Source organism: Clupea harengus, chromosome 6, assembly GCF_900700415.2.
Source record: "Clupea harengus chromosome 6, Ch_v2.0.2, whole genome shotgun sequence".
NCBI classification, from domain to species: Eukaryota; Metazoa; Chordata; class Actinopteri; order Clupeiformes; family Clupeidae; genus Clupea; species Clupea harengus.
The window spans coordinates 29,685,284-29,703,299 of NC_045157.1; the positions used below are offsets into that span (position 1 = coordinate 29,685,284).

The window sequence follows — 18,016 nt, forward strand, 5'->3', positions numbered from 1 at the left end:
TCCAGAGTCAGGAAACGGGCAGGAAAAATCACTGCAGACCCCCCACACCCCGGACACAAATTATTCAAACTCCTCCCCTCTGGTAGACGCTACAGATCACTGTTCGCCAAAACCTCCAGACACAAAAACAGTTTCTTCCCCCTCGCCGTCTCACTACTGAACAACTAACCCACTGTAGCATATATATTTATATTTATATATTTATCCCTGCACTTCTCGCACTCTTCACTTCTTCTTTGCACTACTGTTGTGCAACATTTCACAGCTACTGTATATAGCCATTCCGCCTTGTTCATACTTTCTTAAACTCCTTAGTCCATTGCACTGTTTGTTTGTTTGTATTGTATTGTATTGTGTTGTATATTTTGTGTAAGCACACTGAGAGTCACTTTACCAAGTCAAATTCCTTGTTTGTGCAAACTTACTTGGCCAATAAAACCTGATTCTGATTCTGATTCTGAAAAGAAAATTTAGTCGAAGACATAAGTCTAGAAGAAGACATAATTTGATCAGGCCAGTGTGCTCTGAAGTATGAGACCTTACAAACACATTTATGAGCTCCTTAAAGACGAGTCCCACGGTTCTTATCCAATACACTTTGTGTAAATATTAGTAAATTGCTCCTCACGAAATCGCTTAGTACGATTATGAAACCGAAAACCCCCTAGCAAGGTATGGCCTTTGTGCCTCTCCGTAGGTTAGGCTGTTCCAATTGAAATGTACGGAGGGGTCAACTTCCGCTCGAATACAAATGAAACAGTTTTTTTTGGCCTAAGATTTGCCTTGAAGAAATGTAAGTACATATATCTTCTATATTTATACTATATTACTAGTCACATCTCAAGAGTTGAATTCACCGGTGTTAATCACAATGTCGTTTCTGTGGAGAAGCTAGAGACAACCCGGAAATTCAACTGCAGTATTTTGAAGCCATCTTTATCAGTGATATTTACCACGCTAGTTGGAAGTAACGTGAGGTCTCGCTTGGTAAAAAATTGGCAATTTTATTGACATACCATTTCATAGTATGGGTAGATAGACGTCTAGGCATAAGAAGCCTTTGCATAGCGACCAGCTAGTAGAACGATAACCTAGAAGCGATTGATATGAATACGTAATGCGCTAACCTAGCCGGATAGCTTGCTTGTATTAATTATTTCTGTGCTGTGCTGTATTGCTGTGGTAGTACATCAATTATCAGGTGGTCATAGACTATATGCAGTCATGCCAAGTAGCTAACTACTAAAATTATCCAATTTGAGGTGTTTATGTATAACTGTGTTTTTTCTATCGCCATTTTCACAGCTAACCCTTAAAAAACAGTAGAAGCCATGATCATTCCGGTGCGGTGCTTCACGTGTGGGAAAATTGTCGGCAACAAGTGGGAGGCTTATTTGGGTCTGCTCCAGGCTGAATATACAGAGGGGTAAGTGTGTTATTTTTGTGTGTTACTTTAATCTAAGCCTCTTTCACTCTTGCACATATTAATAACACATATGTGATTAACGTTATTCATCATAGGTTAAATTAACAGTGTAGCATCCTTCTTTGTTGTTAAAGTGACGCCCTCGATGCGCTTGGATTGAAGAGATACTGCTGTCGAAGAATGCTGCTGTCTCATGTGGACCTCATTGAGAAGCTGTTGAATTACGCGCCCCTTGAGAAATAAACACAACCTAACATGAGACTGTGAAGCACATTAGTGGTCACGTGGATGGATGTACAGCGTCACACAATGGATTATGCCAGTTTGCAATACCTGTTCCCACAATTTGTGTTAATTCTGTGAGTGTGTGTGTTTTTTTTTTTTTTTTAATAAAATCTGAAAATTCCTTGCAATGTTATCTTACCAGAATCATAACCTCTTATATGTTGCATTGAGATAGCTTCAACTGACATCTTTTGTGGGTCGGCCATATTGCAAACTAACTTTTAAGTATTCATTTATTGCTGTGATGTAGCATAATTTAGTACACACATATTAAAATGGAGCAGTACTATGCCGTAAGTCTACATCTAAACATCCCTGTCTAACTGCACCCTAAAATGTTTTTTTGAGCTGTAAACTAAATGCTATGACTGAACTGTCATGAAATGCATCAATGCTGCAATGTAAATTACATTTTTATAAAAAAGGCAGTTTATGGGTTGAAAATGGCTCAATGTAGCATCTACTGTTTAAAATGATTTCAGCTGATTGGTATGTACCATATAGTCGAAGACTAGTCATGAGATGGGCGGCCCACCTTCCCTTGTTGCCCAGATCAACTAATGGCCCTTGGGGTCCGGTTATGGTGGAAAGTAAAATGGCTGCCATGAGGTGTTTTTTGTGATGCCTCTATTGTTAAGGTACCCAAACTGTAAAATGTCTAGCAAGTTTCATGTTTTTCTGAAAAATGTAAGTATAGTATAAGTATTTCACATATCAGTAGAACTATTATAAAGATCAGCTTTTTTTGACACCCATGGGTCATTAGTTGACCTTGGCAACATGAAAAATTCTTTAACACCTAAAATAGCAGGTTACAAATCAATGCCAAGCGGGAACCTGCTTCTCCTGTTGGACTACATGGGTGCGAGGCCCCAACTACCCCCTCCTCAGCCCCCTGCCCACCTTTACATTGTGCTATATTATGCACTGGGTGGAGTTGCACTTTAAACAGAAAATATAACCGCTGGGAATGAAACTGGCTTAATGTCACACTCAATCTTTCAGTGTATACTTCCATTCAAAATGTGAGTTTGTACTACGGATGTAATGCATCACGTGTCTTGTTTATATCCCATTCATGAAGGGTGGACAGATGGAAGCAGGTGCCTGCTACTTGAATAACCGGGCTGAGAGTCTCCTTGTTACATAAAACAATTCCAAAAATTAAGTTGTTTTCATTCTCATTAGTCTTTATACTTGAATTGTATTAGTGTCAAAGATCAATGAGAGACACCTGTGACGTAACAAAGACTACACTTTCGGTCAAGGACACCAACCAAACCTTGTTCCTAAAACAAACGAGACATGTAAAAGTAAGATTTTTTTTTCTTTTATTTTGAGATTGTACTTACAAAAGAATGAAGCAGAAATGATCAAATAAACAGTGAACATATAAAAATCAAGATGTGCAGTACCACAGTTGTCTGAAACTCATCAACTGATGATCAAGAATTTTAATCTTTCATCATTGCAGAAGCAATATCTCTGTTCCAACATAAATGAGTGAGTGAGGGGACACTTGGGTATGAATAACGCCTCGTGGACAGAACTCAGTGCAGTAAACTAATGGGGGTAGGGGCAATTTGTGTCAAATATTGGAATAGATGACATAGGGCACTCCCCTCCATTTATCGCTACCTTTCGGTCCTCAGACATCCCGGCACAGAATCCTTACTCCAAGGGACCCTCCTCTATGGTGCCAACATGAGTACGTTCTGAAATGTCCTGTGTGGCAAAAAATAAAACTATGAAACCCGTTGCAATATTTAGATTCAACACAGCTCAAAGAAAATAAATAAAAGTGAACTGACACCCACATATTACGGGTGAACCTTCAGTAGTGGCCAATTGGAGGTGGAAAAAGATAAAGCTGCACCTAGCGGTGTCGATCCCTGTGTTCTCGATGCCGGTCTCGCTGCAGTCGCATCCGCTCCCTGTCTCTCTCAGAGCTAAGGGAGCGTTCTCTGTAACGACGGGACATCCCTCCAGCTTCCCAGTTTTGACTGTAGGAGCCCTCTCGCTCCCTCTCCCGATCACGCTCTCGCTCCCGCTCCCTCTCTCTGTCCCGTTGGTCCCTGTCGCGTGAGCGATCCCTCTCACGTGAACGATGCCGCTTCCTAGAAAGAGGGTGCAAAGGACAGACCAAATGTGCTTAGGAAAGACTTCATCGTTGGAATAGTCGTTCATTTCTACAGTTCAAGATCAAAAGAAAACAATGCAGCCTCCAGAATACACACACATACATATACATACATACATACATACATACATACACACCTTGAGCCATAAGACTTGCTCTCAATAGAGAAGAGACAGTCTTTGAGCGAAGTCACCAAAGCTCGACAGCGATCATTGCTGTACACACGAGACTGTTTGATGACTGCAATTGCAGTGAGGAGGGTCTCTATAGCCAAGGACACGTCTCCTAAGAGAAACACAGAAATAGTTCAGTACTTCTCTGTGCATTTGAAATATTTACATTTTATCACCAGACACTTCTATCAAAATAAACGTATGGTCCAGTACACAATGTGTTTTTAAGTAGTGTTTTTACAGGTCATTGAACCCATGACCCAATATGGCCTACAGTATGTCTCTCAACACAGCTAAGAAGATCTGTGCATGCTTTTGTTTTGGCACAGACCTGCAGCAGCTCCTGCCACAGCCTTGCTGATGGCACTACTCGCGATGGTTTTGTTTCTGTTCATCAACTCGTCATATTCACTGTCCGGCAGCGGAGGTGTGGCGTCATCATTCTCCCTACTGATAACAAGCAGTCATTGTAAACAAAACATTCCACATCTTATAGCATGTTACGGATTTAAACTAAGCCTTTGTATGTACCATCTTTGCATCATGTTGACTGACCTTGGTCGGGAGTAGGCTGGGTTGTTGCTGTAGTTTTCCTGAGGAGGGGGGAAGAAGGCTGGGTTGAGATGAAGTGCAGGTGGGGGCTGGCTGGGTACATGTGGGGGTGGAGGTGGGTAGAGCGGGGGAGGTATCGGAGGAGGCAAGAGGAGTGGCGGGGGGTGGGGAGGGGGATATAGAGGAGGTCGGCCGTAAAATGGCAGAGTGATGGATGGGAGCTTGTTCGCATGGGGATGGGGATGGGGATGGGGATGGGGATGGGGTGGCATCACGAGTGGTGCGTTGGGTGGGCCCGGCTCAGAAGAGGAAGGGAAGTTGGAGCGGGTGTCTGTAAATGAGTCTGACTCTGGCTTGGAGTTGGAGCGCTGAGGAATACCTGAGGGGAGACAATTCATTCTTATGGATACATTCTGACACTTGAAGTGATCAAAGCTCCCCACAATGGCCCTGTAGGTTAGCGTGAGAATCATCACTGCATTTCTGGAATGAATTTAAGTATTGAAGTAAATCACAGATAAACTCTGTAAATTATTTAATTGCATTGCAGATTAACAACTGTTATGTGTTCCTTATTCCTCTGAAAAGATGCAAGCCTGCTAGTCTTGGCCTAAAGCAGATTAAACACTGTCTGATTTATATTGTGTGCCACTATAGCAACTGCTTTTAAAATGTGGTATTTTGAACTCTCATTGGCTGTGTGCAGTGTTGGTCATTACTCTAACAGGTATAATTGAATTCTTGGAAAACATAGACAATATTCTTCACTGACCCAGGCCTACTGAATTTCAACAAATTAGCCACCCATTAAAATGTGCAAGAGCAACTGACTGTGGTTAGTCAATCAAAAAGCTCCATCAGGTCACAGTAGATGGCTTTGACCCATACTGAGTAGGACTGTGAGCCAGACTTAATGCTGCTAGTCAAAGGAACTGCTGGTTATAAGTGTAGCATGCGAAAACTAGAAGCCTGTATCTAGCAAAACGATGCTGCCAATTGGGGGTAAAACTATGAATTGAAAGTCTAGTGTAACAGAGTAACTATAGGTGAATGTTGTGCTCTCTGAGCTGCCCTCCCAATGTCTGATAGGATGTGCCAACCACCAGGCTTGCAAGTGTAGAGGGCAAAGGGCAAAGCTCAAAAGGGCAAACCAGTTATTCTAGCTCCTGAACAATTCTACTATGGGACTGGAAGCTAGTATGGCTTTGAACATGTTTTTAAGACTTCAAAATCAGCATTGTAACTCAAACTATACTTACGTTTGTTGGCCTGAGATTCAAACACTGCAAGGTTCTGCCGTGTGGCAAAACGACAGTCTACCCTCTCTCCATTGATGTGACACTGTGGCATGGTCTCCAGCAACTTCTGCAAGGAAGCCTCAGTGGACACCACAAGCTCAGCATAGCTGTTGGAGAAAATGCTGATGATGAAACAGGCCTAAGCAGTTGTAGAATACCCCTTATATTATGTACTAAAAGCAAAAACATACCCCCTGGACTGGCCATTCGCCCGATTCTCTGCAAATTTGATCTCCAAAATGTCCTTGACTCCCATCGTGCTTGCCATGTTTAACAGATCTTTGTCTGAGGTCCACTGTGTTTGCGTTAGCAGAAAAGAAAGCAACAGATGTATTGATAAATACAAGGAGCAGTTTTGAAATTAGAAATAGAAGTTAGAAGTGTTAGCACATGAAGGCTAAGGAAAACAAAACTTCCAGTCACCACCGCAGCAGTGGAACAATTAAAAAAAAAAAATCAAAAAGGTCAGAGTAGGAAAAACCTAATGAAAACTTACCCAGGAGAAGTTTCCAACATAGACTGAAAGCCTCTTGCTCTGCCCCCCACTGTAGCTGTATGTTATTAGTGGTTTGGGGTTGTCATTTTTTGCCTGGTCTTTGCTATGTGTCATGGGTTCCCCTCCAGATGCCCTTCTCTGGTCCACAGAACCAGTTACTACAGCATCATAAAGATCATTTGGATCCGCTGAACCCATGAAGTCCCCTTCCTAATGAGGAAAAACAAAGGAGTGAACGCAATCCTGCTGTGCACACTCAGATCAATTCCTTAACAATCAAACATGTTCTAAAGTTCTTGAAATATGACGACTACAGTGAGTTATTTAAACGGGTTATCAACCTAGACCTCTCTCTGCTGAGACATGAAACTTTACCATCCGAAAGGTCAATTTAACTGCCCTCATATTTTGCTGTGCGCAAGTGTACAGATGTTTTAAGTTACTGCAAATAATAAAGCCCTTGCAGACCATGAGCATGGCTTCTGATGTTAAGCACAACAGACACCAGAGTCAGTTACTCCTCACCTCCCCATTGTTTTGATTGAAGTCATCGTAGATATCTATAAGTTCTGGCGCTCCACCACCATCCGCCGCCGCAGACGCCGCCATCCTCGTGTCTTTGTAATGTGGCCTTTGCAGGTCACGTTTGATTACGCTGTTTTATACCAGCCACTATTAGGTATGCACAGTTAATGCATGCACATGTTATGCACTTTGCAGCTGTCTGAATCTAAATGTTATTAGCAATGATTTTGATGTACCTACTGGATACCGACGACCCGTCCCCCTTCCCTACCCCCTTCACTCAATTGACGAGGCTTCCAAATAATGATCAGAATATAAATTCACTTCAATGTTTTACAGACTAAATCTGGAAATCCAGGAATAAATTTGCCATTTTGTCTTTGTTTGAAAACTGGCATCCATACAGCATATAGTTTTACCGAGAAAGATATTTTGTCTTCCATCCAACATCACACGGCGGAACCACAAACTATAGCCTGTGCGTTTGCGATCAAAGTTCGGCTAGAAACAATGAATACATCACAAGGTTCCCCAAACACAGAGCATACCAATTTGCATTGTGTTGCTAATAAGTAGTATTACTGACCCACTTGAAACACCCACTTTATGTTGCATTTGTGTTGCATTCGGGTTGTACCCGAACTTTAAACTGTATTTAAATGTCGCATTTTGGGAAATTGTTTGAGTTTAGAACATAGGCTGCCCTCACTAACATGGCCGTGAAGTGAATACCTCCTTAGCTAGTTATGTGACTGAGAAGCTGTTGTGTAAATGTTCGTCCTCATAAATGCCAGCAATCTTCGTCAACAATACGAGTGATAGAGCATAGATACGTCGAGGTCTTAGAAACACGATGATGTCTGCTGTATTTGCAAGGAGGGTGAGTGACCTTTACTTCTTTATGAAATACCTTTGTTGGTCCTATCCATAGCAAATTCAACATTAGTTGGAGTTCTTTTGGGTTTGATCAGCTGCATTGGTTGGCTAGCAAGCTAACTTTAGCAATAAGGCACATTTTTGTGTGGCTTCTTATGCCGAGACATGGAAAATAGTTTCAAAACGAATATAGCAGGCTATGCACGACCGTTCTAAACTGCAGCCTCGTGGACTTAGTTCAGTACAGCGGATATTTTACTTCACTCAGTTAATTAGTGTTAGCCGTAGGCTAGTAAGCTAATGGCTCAGTAGTTGGCAAGACTTTAGCTTGTATTGTATTCTATAGCCTGTATTTGGTTGGGGGAAAGGATAATGGCAATAAATATGATAAATGCCCAGACATTATTGTGAAATATCGCAAGTATTGTAGTTAATTGGGTTAATTTACAACTGTTTGTTTTAGAAGTTAGCTAAGGTCGCCGCTCTGACATTAACATGAGTGTTACGAAACTGTCAGTATCGGGTTTATAATGGAGTGTACGTAAAGAACACAGAGGTTAAATATTCGAATGTATCTTCTGCCACCAAGTGTCTGTATGGGGCAGTTAGCAAAATATAATGACATATCAGTCAATGAAGTTTGTCATTGCGTAAAATAAAAGCTGTAACCTTGTCACCCTCAGATAAGGATTGTAGTAATTTATAGTAGCCTAATGCTGCTTCAAAAGTGCATCATCAAATGGCTATGTTTATAAAGTGCTGTAAACTATATATGTATTAATGTTTTGTATCTCACGTTACCAGCTTATTGGTGGCGTGTGTCGGGCTTCCCTACGCCCATCAATGGCAGGTGCAGTGTCTGCACGAGGTTACCGAGGTGATGCACCTGAGCCCGAAATGACTGAAGTCCCCCTGCCACCGTGGGTGGAGAAGATTGGCGAGCCAGTCGACATCAAGAGGAAAAGACTCTTATATGCGAGCCGCAAAAGAGGCATGCTTGAGAACTGCATCTTGCTAAGGTGAGGCCACAGATGAACACTAGAGGGCATGGTCTCAGTCTGCCAAAAAATGTGTAGTGATTGTACAAGACATGACATCTAAAGCTTCTCGTTGTTATGCAATACACACAAATTATATCACTGCATATATAATGCAGCTGGCAACGTTTTTGAAAGTTTTTTTATTTTTTATTTTTTTTATTTTTATTTTTATTTATTTTTTTGCTTTGTCTCAGCCTATTTGCCAAGGAGTACTTAAACACCATGACAGAACACCAGCTACATCAGTACGACAGATTAATCAATGAGCCAAGCAATGACTGGGACATCTACTACTGGGCAACAGGTGAGGAGGAAATGGGGGGGGAGGATATTACAAATCCAAAACCTCATCTGAAGGGGCTCACTGACCAGTCGTAAAAATTGAGCTCATTTTGTAAATTGAACTGTTACGTTATACCTCTGTGCACAGAGCAGACATTACCGTGTTATAATTATTGTTATGTATTGTCGGCAGTGTCAAGGGTGTCTCTTCTTTTCATTCATTTGAGCTGTCCAAGGGAAGCAAACTGAACAGGCTTGGGAGTCTGGATTAAGGCTTTATTTCTAGTCTCCTAGCAGGAAAAAATGATTGTTCTGCAATGTTATGATGAATAAAAATGAGGGAAGAGACTGTAAAGGCATGGTTCCCATACAGCACTGGAACAGTTTCCCAGTTACCACACCTTGATAAGCACTAGCAAATGTCCATTAGCCTACATGGAACAATATGTAAAGCTTAAGAGTAAACCAATTTGTTGCCCCCCCCCCCCCCCCTTCTACCTTCAGAGGCGCTGCCAACACCTGAAGCGTACAGTGGAGAGATCATGGATCTCCTGAAGGAGTTCACCAAGAACCGTCAACAAGAGCAGCGTCTGGATGCACCAAACCTGGAATACCTGGACGTGGGGAAGAACTGAGATGGCCCGGGCCCTTTCCAGAGACTTGGGACATGCTCACATGGCACATGGTCATATATCTGAGGCTTAACAAGCGGCCTGTTTTTCTTTCTTTTCGTGGTTTGACATAGACAGTGATTTATTTATCACACATACATCGGGGTAAATCAACAGACCTGACCTGACTGACTGACTGACCTGGGAAAGTATGTAAGGGACTGTATTTATTTAAAAAGTGGAATAACTAGTTGTTGTTGTGTCAATGAAAGGCATTGATCTAAAATGTTATGTACATAAGTGCATATATATACATGCAGAAGTTTATTTAGTGTTTTTTGGCACTATTATGGTATTCGTTAGAATACTTTCCTCCTAAATCTCACTCATATGCACACAAAATACAGTGGTAGAGAGTTATAGTTATATATGTATGAGATGTAGCTGGCGTGTTTTGTGTGGCCGAGTCTATAAATTAAACAAATATTTGGTTTCAACTATAAATGATTATGCTGTGTTGGTTTTTAATATAAATGTTGGGTTTACCCAATGTAATACTGATCACATCATGTTGTCTACTCAATGAGGTGGCGACATGATAAACGAATCCTGACTGATTTGCAGTACTTTTAAATGGACACATGGTGGCAGCAAAGCTAATACAAAAGCTTTTCCTGCCTGGTTCATCCATCATTTAATACAAATCTGGTTATAGCTGACTGACATATGAGCCATCAGTTCAGATTTAACACAATTGCTGTTAAAAGTTTTTGCTAACTAATATTCCAGTCTAGGAAGCGAAAATGTGAAGGAATCTGACAAGTGAAAAAAGTCCAATTTAGTGTCACATTTGTGATTGGAAAGTGTTTCTAAAATGGTTGGCAGTTTGTGTGTATGTATGCTTTGTATTCCTCCCGAACATGATAGATTTGGAAAATGAGAACCGCGCCAGCTATTTTTATGCAAATATATTTTCATCAAATGTGTTACATAACCGAGGCCATGAATCATGGGAGAGCAGTTGACAACTGTTAATAGATCATTTTACTAGGTGTGCTCCAGGTAAGTGTGATTATTAGTGTCAGTTTGAAAAAAAGTTGTAGACCATGGCAGTGAGTCATGTTGTGTGTATTTGTGCTCTATTCAGTTGAATCAGCAGGGATTTCATCACCTTTTTTGATCCCCCCCCACACACACTCAAGCACACATTTACCCAGACAATGAGCTGTCCTCTGGTTTAGGACCTATGGGAGTATGGAAGTCCTTTTCTTCATGCAGTGAGTGTTGTTGACAGTAGAGAGGTGTAGTGGCCTTCGTGTGAAGTTGTGTTTGTGTGTTGGAGGTCAGGCCTGGTGCCAGCCTTTGGCCGGAGAGGGTGTACAAAATCAAAGCTGAGATTGCTCCACTGTCCGGCAGTCCACCATGTGTTGGCAACACCAGCTGACAAACGAGACACACAGTACTCTTACCTCAGCAGAAAAAAAATAAGAAAATCACTCCTTGCACATCAATTTCCATACGTCACGTCCAGGCACTTGTCCCACACACGTTTAATAACACAAACACCATATGTTCTGCTGTGCATGTGTTCATGTCTGCATGCTGAAAAAACACACACTCTATCTCTCAAACATACTCACACACCCAGTTCCCCACAGACAGACAGGGGAGTGTTAGACCTCCCTCACAGGTGGAGTGTGTCTTTAAATAGCGCAGGGAGGGTCCGACTGAATGATGGCTCTGACCCCGCTGCCATCTGTCTCTCTGTGGACACCAGCATTGTCTTTTTTGCTTCATTGCATTGCTTGTGCATTTGCAGTTCTTTTCTTTTGGTCCTGTTGGTTTCCTTTTCCACCGGTAGACTTGCTGGTCTAGCTCATGTGCCAGTGGACAAAGAAACCAACAACGTGACATATACGCAATGTAAATATGTTTTTTTTTATTTAGAGACTCAAGGTTTTCTGATGTCCTGGACATTTTGAAAAATCCTCCCTCATCAGTTGTATGTATGTATATCTCATCAATGTACATACAGAGGTAAGAGGCGAGACGTTTGGAGAAATGCTCCTGTAGTGCACAAAGCATTTTCAGAAACAGGATATATTAGTTCGAAGGCAATGGCCAAAGTGCATTTAGGGCATTATCTCTGTTTTGCAGGGCCATCTCATTTTCCTGACTTTTGAATTGTAATCTCTCCAATCTGCCTTAGGCATAATTCAGCTCCAGAGTCCATTTAAATGTCTGTCCTGTCAGCCTGTCCATTATGCTCGTCTGCATGGCTCCATGCCACGGCACATTTCCTGGCTCTTTCTGCGTGCTCATACTTTTGACACTGTCACTTTAAGTTCCCTCAGGTCCCTCGCCGGAGTTTCGCTGTCACAATTTGACTTGTGCCTGTCCCCCTCAGCCAGTGGACCTATGGATTCCACGACTATTGCTTGGCATATTTATGTATTTCACATGGCTCTGCTTGGAAAGCTTGTTTGGAGAGTGGATTTGTCAGTCGCCCCCTCAAACCCACTGGCTCTGTCTCCACAGCAGTATGTGCCTGTCATTCTGGCGCGCGGTGTATGCACTTCGTGACAGTGGTCCCTTTCATCCTCTCTGCCCTCCCGCCTCTGCGTGCCCCCTCAGATAATAATACAAACAATGTTACCTCCGCCCGCGGATCTCTCCACTTGGCTCATCCCTGCCTCTCAGCCCTCTGCCAGGCAGCCCATCTCTATCTCCGTCCTCCTGTCAATGGCTGGGCCTCATTTAGGGGGATCTGTTTGCCTGTGCATCTTAATTGACTTGATGCATGCGATACTATCTCTGTTGTCTCTTTTACTGTGTCCATCAAGCAGTGACACACACACAGGCCTGGGGTCTTTTGAAGGCGCTCCCCCAATGTGAGGAGGGGATCAGGGAACAGTTGTGAGTGTTCAAATGCGGGACTATGCATGCATACACACACACACACACACACACACACACACACACGCTCACATAAACAGCAAAACTGAGTAGAACATACATCTAGAGAGATTGTTTGACCCAAACAAATGTCTAAGCTCAGGTGGGATGAGCTGGATATGAAACGTGACTTCCAGTGTAATTTCAGGGTTACGTTATTCCACTTTGTGGTGCAGTAAGAAACCTCATATGAATAGTTTGGATGTGTTCTTGCAACTGACTTGTAATGCACAAGGTGTTTCTTGAGCTCCTGGTTTCTGGGTGCAAAGCAGGGAATCATGCTTTACCCAGTTTACTTGTAACAGGAGTGGTGTGGTAGAACTACTGGTAGAGTCGATGAACAGTACAACATCTCATCGGGTGATATCTGAAGTTTACACCGCCCGTGTCCCCATATGTGTCTAATTCACTCAATAATACATAAGATTGAAAATGAGGCTCATTATTTGTGACTTATGGTGGCGTCTTCTGTTTCCCTTTGGAGCACGCTGCTCAGCTTTCATGTTCAAGACGGATGCCTGCATCAGTTGTTTTGTTGTTAGAGAAAACAAAAAAGTAATTTGATGACAAAATTGTGGATGAAATGGATGTCTATGGAATGATAATAAGAAATCATGGATGAAATGGATGTCTATAAAATCATAATAAGCATTTTTAAAATATATTGTTTTGATTTATTTTTCAGTTGCTGACATTCTGTTGACAGTGGGGGACACAAATAGGCTTGTATTTAGGATTAGATTCAAGTTATGATTGAGTTAGGTTACTGTTTAATATGGGCTATCTGAACAAAGCACCAAAGAAAGCTGAATATTGCAGCTTAATTCTCTTTTTTATACTCTTAAAATGTGCTACTATTCAAATATTTTTGAACAAGTGAGGGAAATTAGTTTTTATATCACAGCTGTAAAATACATGAAATGAGAATGCATAAATGCATGAGGCCAGAGAGAGTCTCTCATCTGTGATGCTCAAGATGTATGCTGGACTGATGGGATACTGCTGGAATATGGAGCAGCTGAAGCCAAAAAATGCTTTAGCATAAATAAACACACACACACACACACACACACACACACACACACATACAATTTCTGCTGCAAGGTAAAAAAAAAGACACAACAGACATTTGTAACTTTACTCTTTTTATATACATTTATATCTATATACACTGTACATAGTTGTCAAAACTAATAAATAACAAAATATGTTTGTGCACATCACAAATGTGTGATGAGATCGCAAGAAAGTGAGAACGAGAGAAAATTGAGAGTCGAGTTGGGGAGAGAAGATCTTTGAAGGAGCCCATTTGACAGAGCCTATCAACAGCGATCCAGTCTACGCAGCAACTGTTCTGAGCGATGTACCATGACTAGGATCTAGCTTTCTCTTTCACACCACTAACGTTTGCTTTCCCGTGTTGAGAGATTTTTGAGCTTAGGTTTACATTCTATTCTTCCATGGTCAAACAAGTAACAAGATTGTTTTTTTTAGAAAAACATGGCTGAGAATATTATCAAAGGAAAATCCAAGGCTCACTGTAGTCACAAATGAAACCCCAATAATCAAATACAACAGACAAGAAGACAAGAAACAAGACCTCACTATTAACTGTACCACCAAGCTCAATGGTGAGTTCAGAACAGGACAGAAAAAAACACACAGCATGCCAGTTCTTAAGGGAGTGGTGTCCTCCCTCCAACAAGGACACGTCAGTGGGCCCAGTGCTCTGTCATAGCTAAGGAGAGGACTTTCTCGTCACACCTTTTCAGAGAGGGACAGATCCTTTGGGAGATGGCTGAGAGTGATGGAGATCTGATGTCTGTGTCTTGTCCTTTTTGTGACTAACACTTAGAGGAGTATCAGCAGATCAGGATCTCGTGAGTGAGTGAGGGAGTGCTGCTGGCTGGCTGGCTGGGTGTGGCATTTGGGGACGCTCGCTGGGTGCCTGTTGCCAGCCAGGTGTCTGACGGGGAGAGGGTGGGGGGACATCTGAACAGTAGCTGAGTGGCAGACGTGAGCTTATGGCTGAACCACTTTGTTATGAGGTCAAGACAGTTTTAAGTGTTTTGCAGAATATCTCAATAGATAATCAATCAATTAATTTACTATCAGGTGTAAAAATGTCAGGAAGGATACAGTGATTCCCACAATGCCTTAACAGGTAATTTAGTGTAGGGTGCCATTGATGTGTTTCTTTGGAAGGCTACACCTCTTGTGAGTGCATATGACACCGTCGCTGAAACACATCAGTGGCTGGTATTGACTCTCTTAGCAAAGATCCCTTCTCAGAGGAGAGGAAAGACCAATCGATTGTCCGCCATATCAGGATTTCATGATAAACTGTAGGCTGATGAGTTGGCTGTGGAGACGGTCAGGGTTTGTGGTATCATCCCTGTGCTTTTCCCATAATCCCGAGCCAAGAAGACAGTGCTTTCAGGAGGGAACACTAGTGTGTGTGCGTGTGTGTGTGCGTGTGCGCACATGTGTGTGTGTGTGTGTGCATGTGCATGTGTGTGCATGCATGGCTATGTTTGAGTGCAGAAATGATGAAGTGATTTTCTAAGTGTTGTACCTTCATGGATCTCCTTGCCCTGAAACTCTTCTTTCTCTTCCCACCAATCCAAATAAAAAATACTACAGGTAATCAGTGTCTTTTAAAGAGACACGTTCTGACATACCTGTAGTCATTACCGTTTAACAGCAACAGATACAAAAGAATTGTACAACAAATATCATCTTGCCCAAAAAACACTTTATACAAGATAAAGTACATAAAAAGGAAAACCCAAACCTTTTCCCCTGACAACCAAGCACACGTGGTCACTTCCACACACACTCCCACACCAACTTACACACACACACCGAAATGTACACGGACTTTATACACCGACTTACACACAGACCATTAGTTCCAGAAAGATTTACCATTAAAAGTCCATTGTTATTATTATTTCACTAATGGTCACTCGAGCGTGGTCATCTTCGTCGTTGCTCGGCGACACACTGGAATCAGTCCACCCATAGTCCGCATAGGAGCCACACAGGAGCAGAGAGAGACAGAGCCAGGGCCAGGGGTGTAGGGGCCAGCTGCACTACACGTGTGCACATGGCAGCTTATACGTCCTAACATTTGCGTCTATGATTGGACCCGCTTTGCGCAGCGTAAAATGTGCATTTGGTACGTACACATGATTGCTGTGCAGGGCACCGTACAGAGATGGAGGCAGGAGATATCGGGAGTCGCCGGGGCTGATTTTGCAAGGTAATCATGAGCAGGGTAGAAGATCAGCTTCCATTAACCTTTTGCGGTGACCTAGATCTAATTTGACTGCATGTGAGCATGGCATACATGAGTGATTGTATATTTTTCTAACACTGAATTGGATATGCTGTGCGGAGGAAGGCACCCAACTAATATGCTGTATATCTGTCAGGCAGCTCCCCTTATCATTCCTCTAAGACACAGTTTGTTTAAAACACACAGACCTATGAGTCAACAGTTACAGAGACGGCTATAGACATACAGGCTAAAACATTCCCTCACACGCTCAGACACACTCACACACGTATGAACACACTCAAGCCAAAAGTCGAAATAGACACGTACCACGGACGGACATTAGGAATGACACTATAATCAGAATTACACAACAAATACGGCCATTTTTTTTTTACCTTCTAGGTTTTCCATATCCCCAATCTGCTCAGTAGATTTTGATAGATAAATTGTTGTTGACAGACATAAAGTACTCCTTTGGCTCCTTAATGAGACACTCTTTGAAAGAGTTCTGGCAGAGGTTAGCTTAGCATTGGCAGTGTCATTGCATACTGGTTAAATTCATGATGCAATCAAAAGAAAGCCACTGACACAGAGACTGCAGGGGGAGATGGATAATCCTAGCTGAGTTGGGCCCTACTTTTACTAGCTTAGTATACAAACAACAGGACAGTTGGGGAAAATCTCTCTCTCACACACACACACACACACATACACACACACATATCTCTTACCCTCTGTGTCTCTCTACCTCTTTGTGCTGTCGCCTGTTTGTGGCCCTTTCAAATGACTATGTTTTAATGTGCATTAGTATTCTCATAATTATAGTTAGTGTCATTATTTATGGTACCAGGTATTATTTAATGTTCAGCCTCTCTTGATTACTTATGAATAGACAAACACTCACACTTGCTCACACCATCACTGGATTTGTCACGTCACATTCAGTCTCTCACTCACGCAGTAAGGCTAAAAAAAAAGCTGGCTTTTTGCGGCTATTTTCTTTTCTTGTTTTTTGGAAGAACATTTTTGAATGGTCTCTTTAGTTTTCCTTTTTGTTTCAGAAGAAAACGCAACACAACATCCACCACACATCTTCACCTCAGTTAACACTGACAAGGTCCATTTTAGACCCATTGTTTTTTTTTGTGTTTTTTTTTCAAAATGGAATGTTCTTATTACTCTAATGCCCCTGCTGTTGACCCTGTCCAGTTGGTTATGGGAAGTATTTTTTTTTCCGCGACAAGAATTTGTTTTGAACACAGCACAGCACCCACGGCACACACAGATGACACGGGCTTCCAGCCAAGGGTGGGGTTGGGGTGGGGGTGGGGTGTTTCTACTCTTGTGCCAAAGGAGTGGGGACGGAGGTTTGAGTAAATGGCCACATCTTCCTCCTTTCTCTAGGGTATTGCACACCTCTCCTGATCCCTCCAGATTGTTCCATGGCTTTAGGAAATGTTGAGCAAATGGAGGCACAAGTTTGAAAATGAACAAAAGAAAATGGCCAGCAGAAAAAGGGGTATCCACCATTTTGGAGCATAGGAAAACACGAGCCTTCACTGTGGAGTGATGAAAAATACTTGAAGTGTGTTGTATCCAAGACTGTCAGTTTTCACATGGGGCCTCCCTGAAGCGTAAACCCGTTTCAGGTTTAGCACAAACCACTGTGTTAGTTGTGGCCCAAATTCAGCGTTCAAATATTAATTTCACACCCGGAGGAGAGGAGAGGAGAGGAAAATCTGAGACTTCACAAGGGCATGGCGAAACTTCGCAATAAATATTTGATCTCTAAAAACACGCCGTGCTCGGGGGGATGCTGCGTTCTCCCTCTGGACAGCGAGGCTCTGACGGAGCTGTCCTCCTGCCACCAGCAGCCTGGTGCTGGGCCTCGGCGCCGGGCAGACGACTTCAGAAAGAAGCGGGAGTTGAGGAGAGAAGACGATGGACTGAGGGAGACAGGGGAGGAGGAGGAGGAGGGAGAAGAGGAGGAAGAGGGAGAAGAGAACCCTGTTCAACTCCCTGGTGAGCCAGGGGAATGTAATGAAGTACAAGGGACGGGGGGGGGGGGGGGAGA

At 42.5% G+C, this 18,016-nt stretch overlaps 3 protein-coding genes across 4 annotated transcripts; 2 read left to right on the forward strand and 1 right to left on the reverse strand.

Moving 5' to 3' along the window:
• Positions 1–687: 687 nt before the first annotated feature.
• On the forward strand, positions 688–2,879 carry polr2l (RNA polymerase II, I and III subunit L). Of its 2 annotated transcripts, none has more exons than XM_031569702.2 (3): positions 688–793; positions 1,306–1,426; positions 1,561–2,879. In XM_031569702.2, the coding sequence occupies exons 2-3, from the start codon at positions 1,332–1,334 to the stop codon at positions 1,667–1,669; spliced, it is 204 nt and encodes a 67-aa protein (XP_031425562.1). In that variant the 5' UTR covers positions 688–793; positions 1,306–1,331; the 3' UTR covers positions 1,670–2,879. The 2 variants fall into 2 exon arrangements, with proteins under 2 accessions (XP_031425562.1, XP_012672704.1); XM_012817250.3 differs by lacking the exon at positions 688–793 and adding an exon at positions 852–987.
• A 149-nt stretch (positions 2,880–3,028) lies between these two features.
• Positions 3,029–7,465, reverse strand: LOC105891126 (cleavage and polyadenylation specificity factor subunit 7). Its single transcript, XM_012817277.3, has 9 exons — positions 6,896–7,465; positions 6,371–6,580; positions 6,066–6,169; positions 5,836–5,981; positions 4,580–4,955; positions 4,356–4,474; positions 3,989–4,136; positions 3,588–3,828; positions 3,029–3,436 (listed from the first exon to the last, which is right to left on the reverse strand). The coding sequence occupies exons 1-8, from the start codon at positions 6,977–6,979 to the stop codon at positions 3,588–3,590; spliced, it is 1,428 nt and encodes a 475-aa protein (XP_012672731.2). The 5' UTR covers positions 6,980–7,465; the 3' UTR covers positions 3,029–3,436.
• A 144-nt stretch (positions 7,466–7,609) lies between these two features.
• Positions 7,610–10,208, forward strand: sdhaf2 (succinate dehydrogenase complex assembly factor 2). Its single transcript, XM_012817244.3, has 4 exons — positions 7,610–7,775; positions 8,576–8,790; positions 9,006–9,115; positions 9,598–10,208. The coding sequence occupies exons 1-4, from the start codon at positions 7,749–7,751 to the stop codon at positions 9,726–9,728; spliced, it is 483 nt and encodes a 160-aa protein (XP_012672698.1). The 5' UTR covers positions 7,610–7,748; the 3' UTR covers positions 9,729–10,208.
• Positions 10,209–18,016: the final 7,808 nt, after the last annotated feature.

Coding starts and splice junctions, on each gene's coding strand:
- polr2l (XM_031569702.2), top strand. CDS start 1,332: ATGATCATTCCGGTGCGGTGCTTCACGTGTGGGAAAATTGTCGGCAAC. Junction 1,427..1,560: donor CAGGCTGAATATACAGAGGG/GTAAGTGTGTTA, acceptor TTGTTGTTAAAG/TGACGCCCTCGATGCGCTTG.
- LOC105891126 (XM_012817277.3), bottom strand. CDS start 6,979: ATGGCGGCGTCTGCGGCGGCGGATGGTGGTGGAGCGCCAGAACTTATA. Junction 4,956..5,835: donor TGAATCTCAGGCCAACAAAC/GTAAGTATAGTT, acceptor GTCTCCCCTCAG/GTATTCCTCAGCGCTCCAAC. Junction 4,137..4,355: donor TGTGGCAGGAGCTGCTGCAG/GTCTGTGCCAAA, acceptor TGTTTCTCTTAG/GAGACGTGTCCTTGGCTATA.
- sdhaf2 (XM_012817244.3), top strand. CDS start 7,749: ATGATGTCTGCTGTATTTGCAAGGAGG. Junction 7,776..8,575: donor CTGCTGTATTTGCAAGGAGG/GTGAGTGACCTT, acceptor TCACGTTACCAG/CTTATTGGTGGCGTGTGTCG. Junction 8,791..9,005: donor GAGAACTGCATCTTGCTAAG/GTGAGGCCACAG, acceptor GCTTTGTCTCAG/CCTATTTGCCAAGGAGTACT.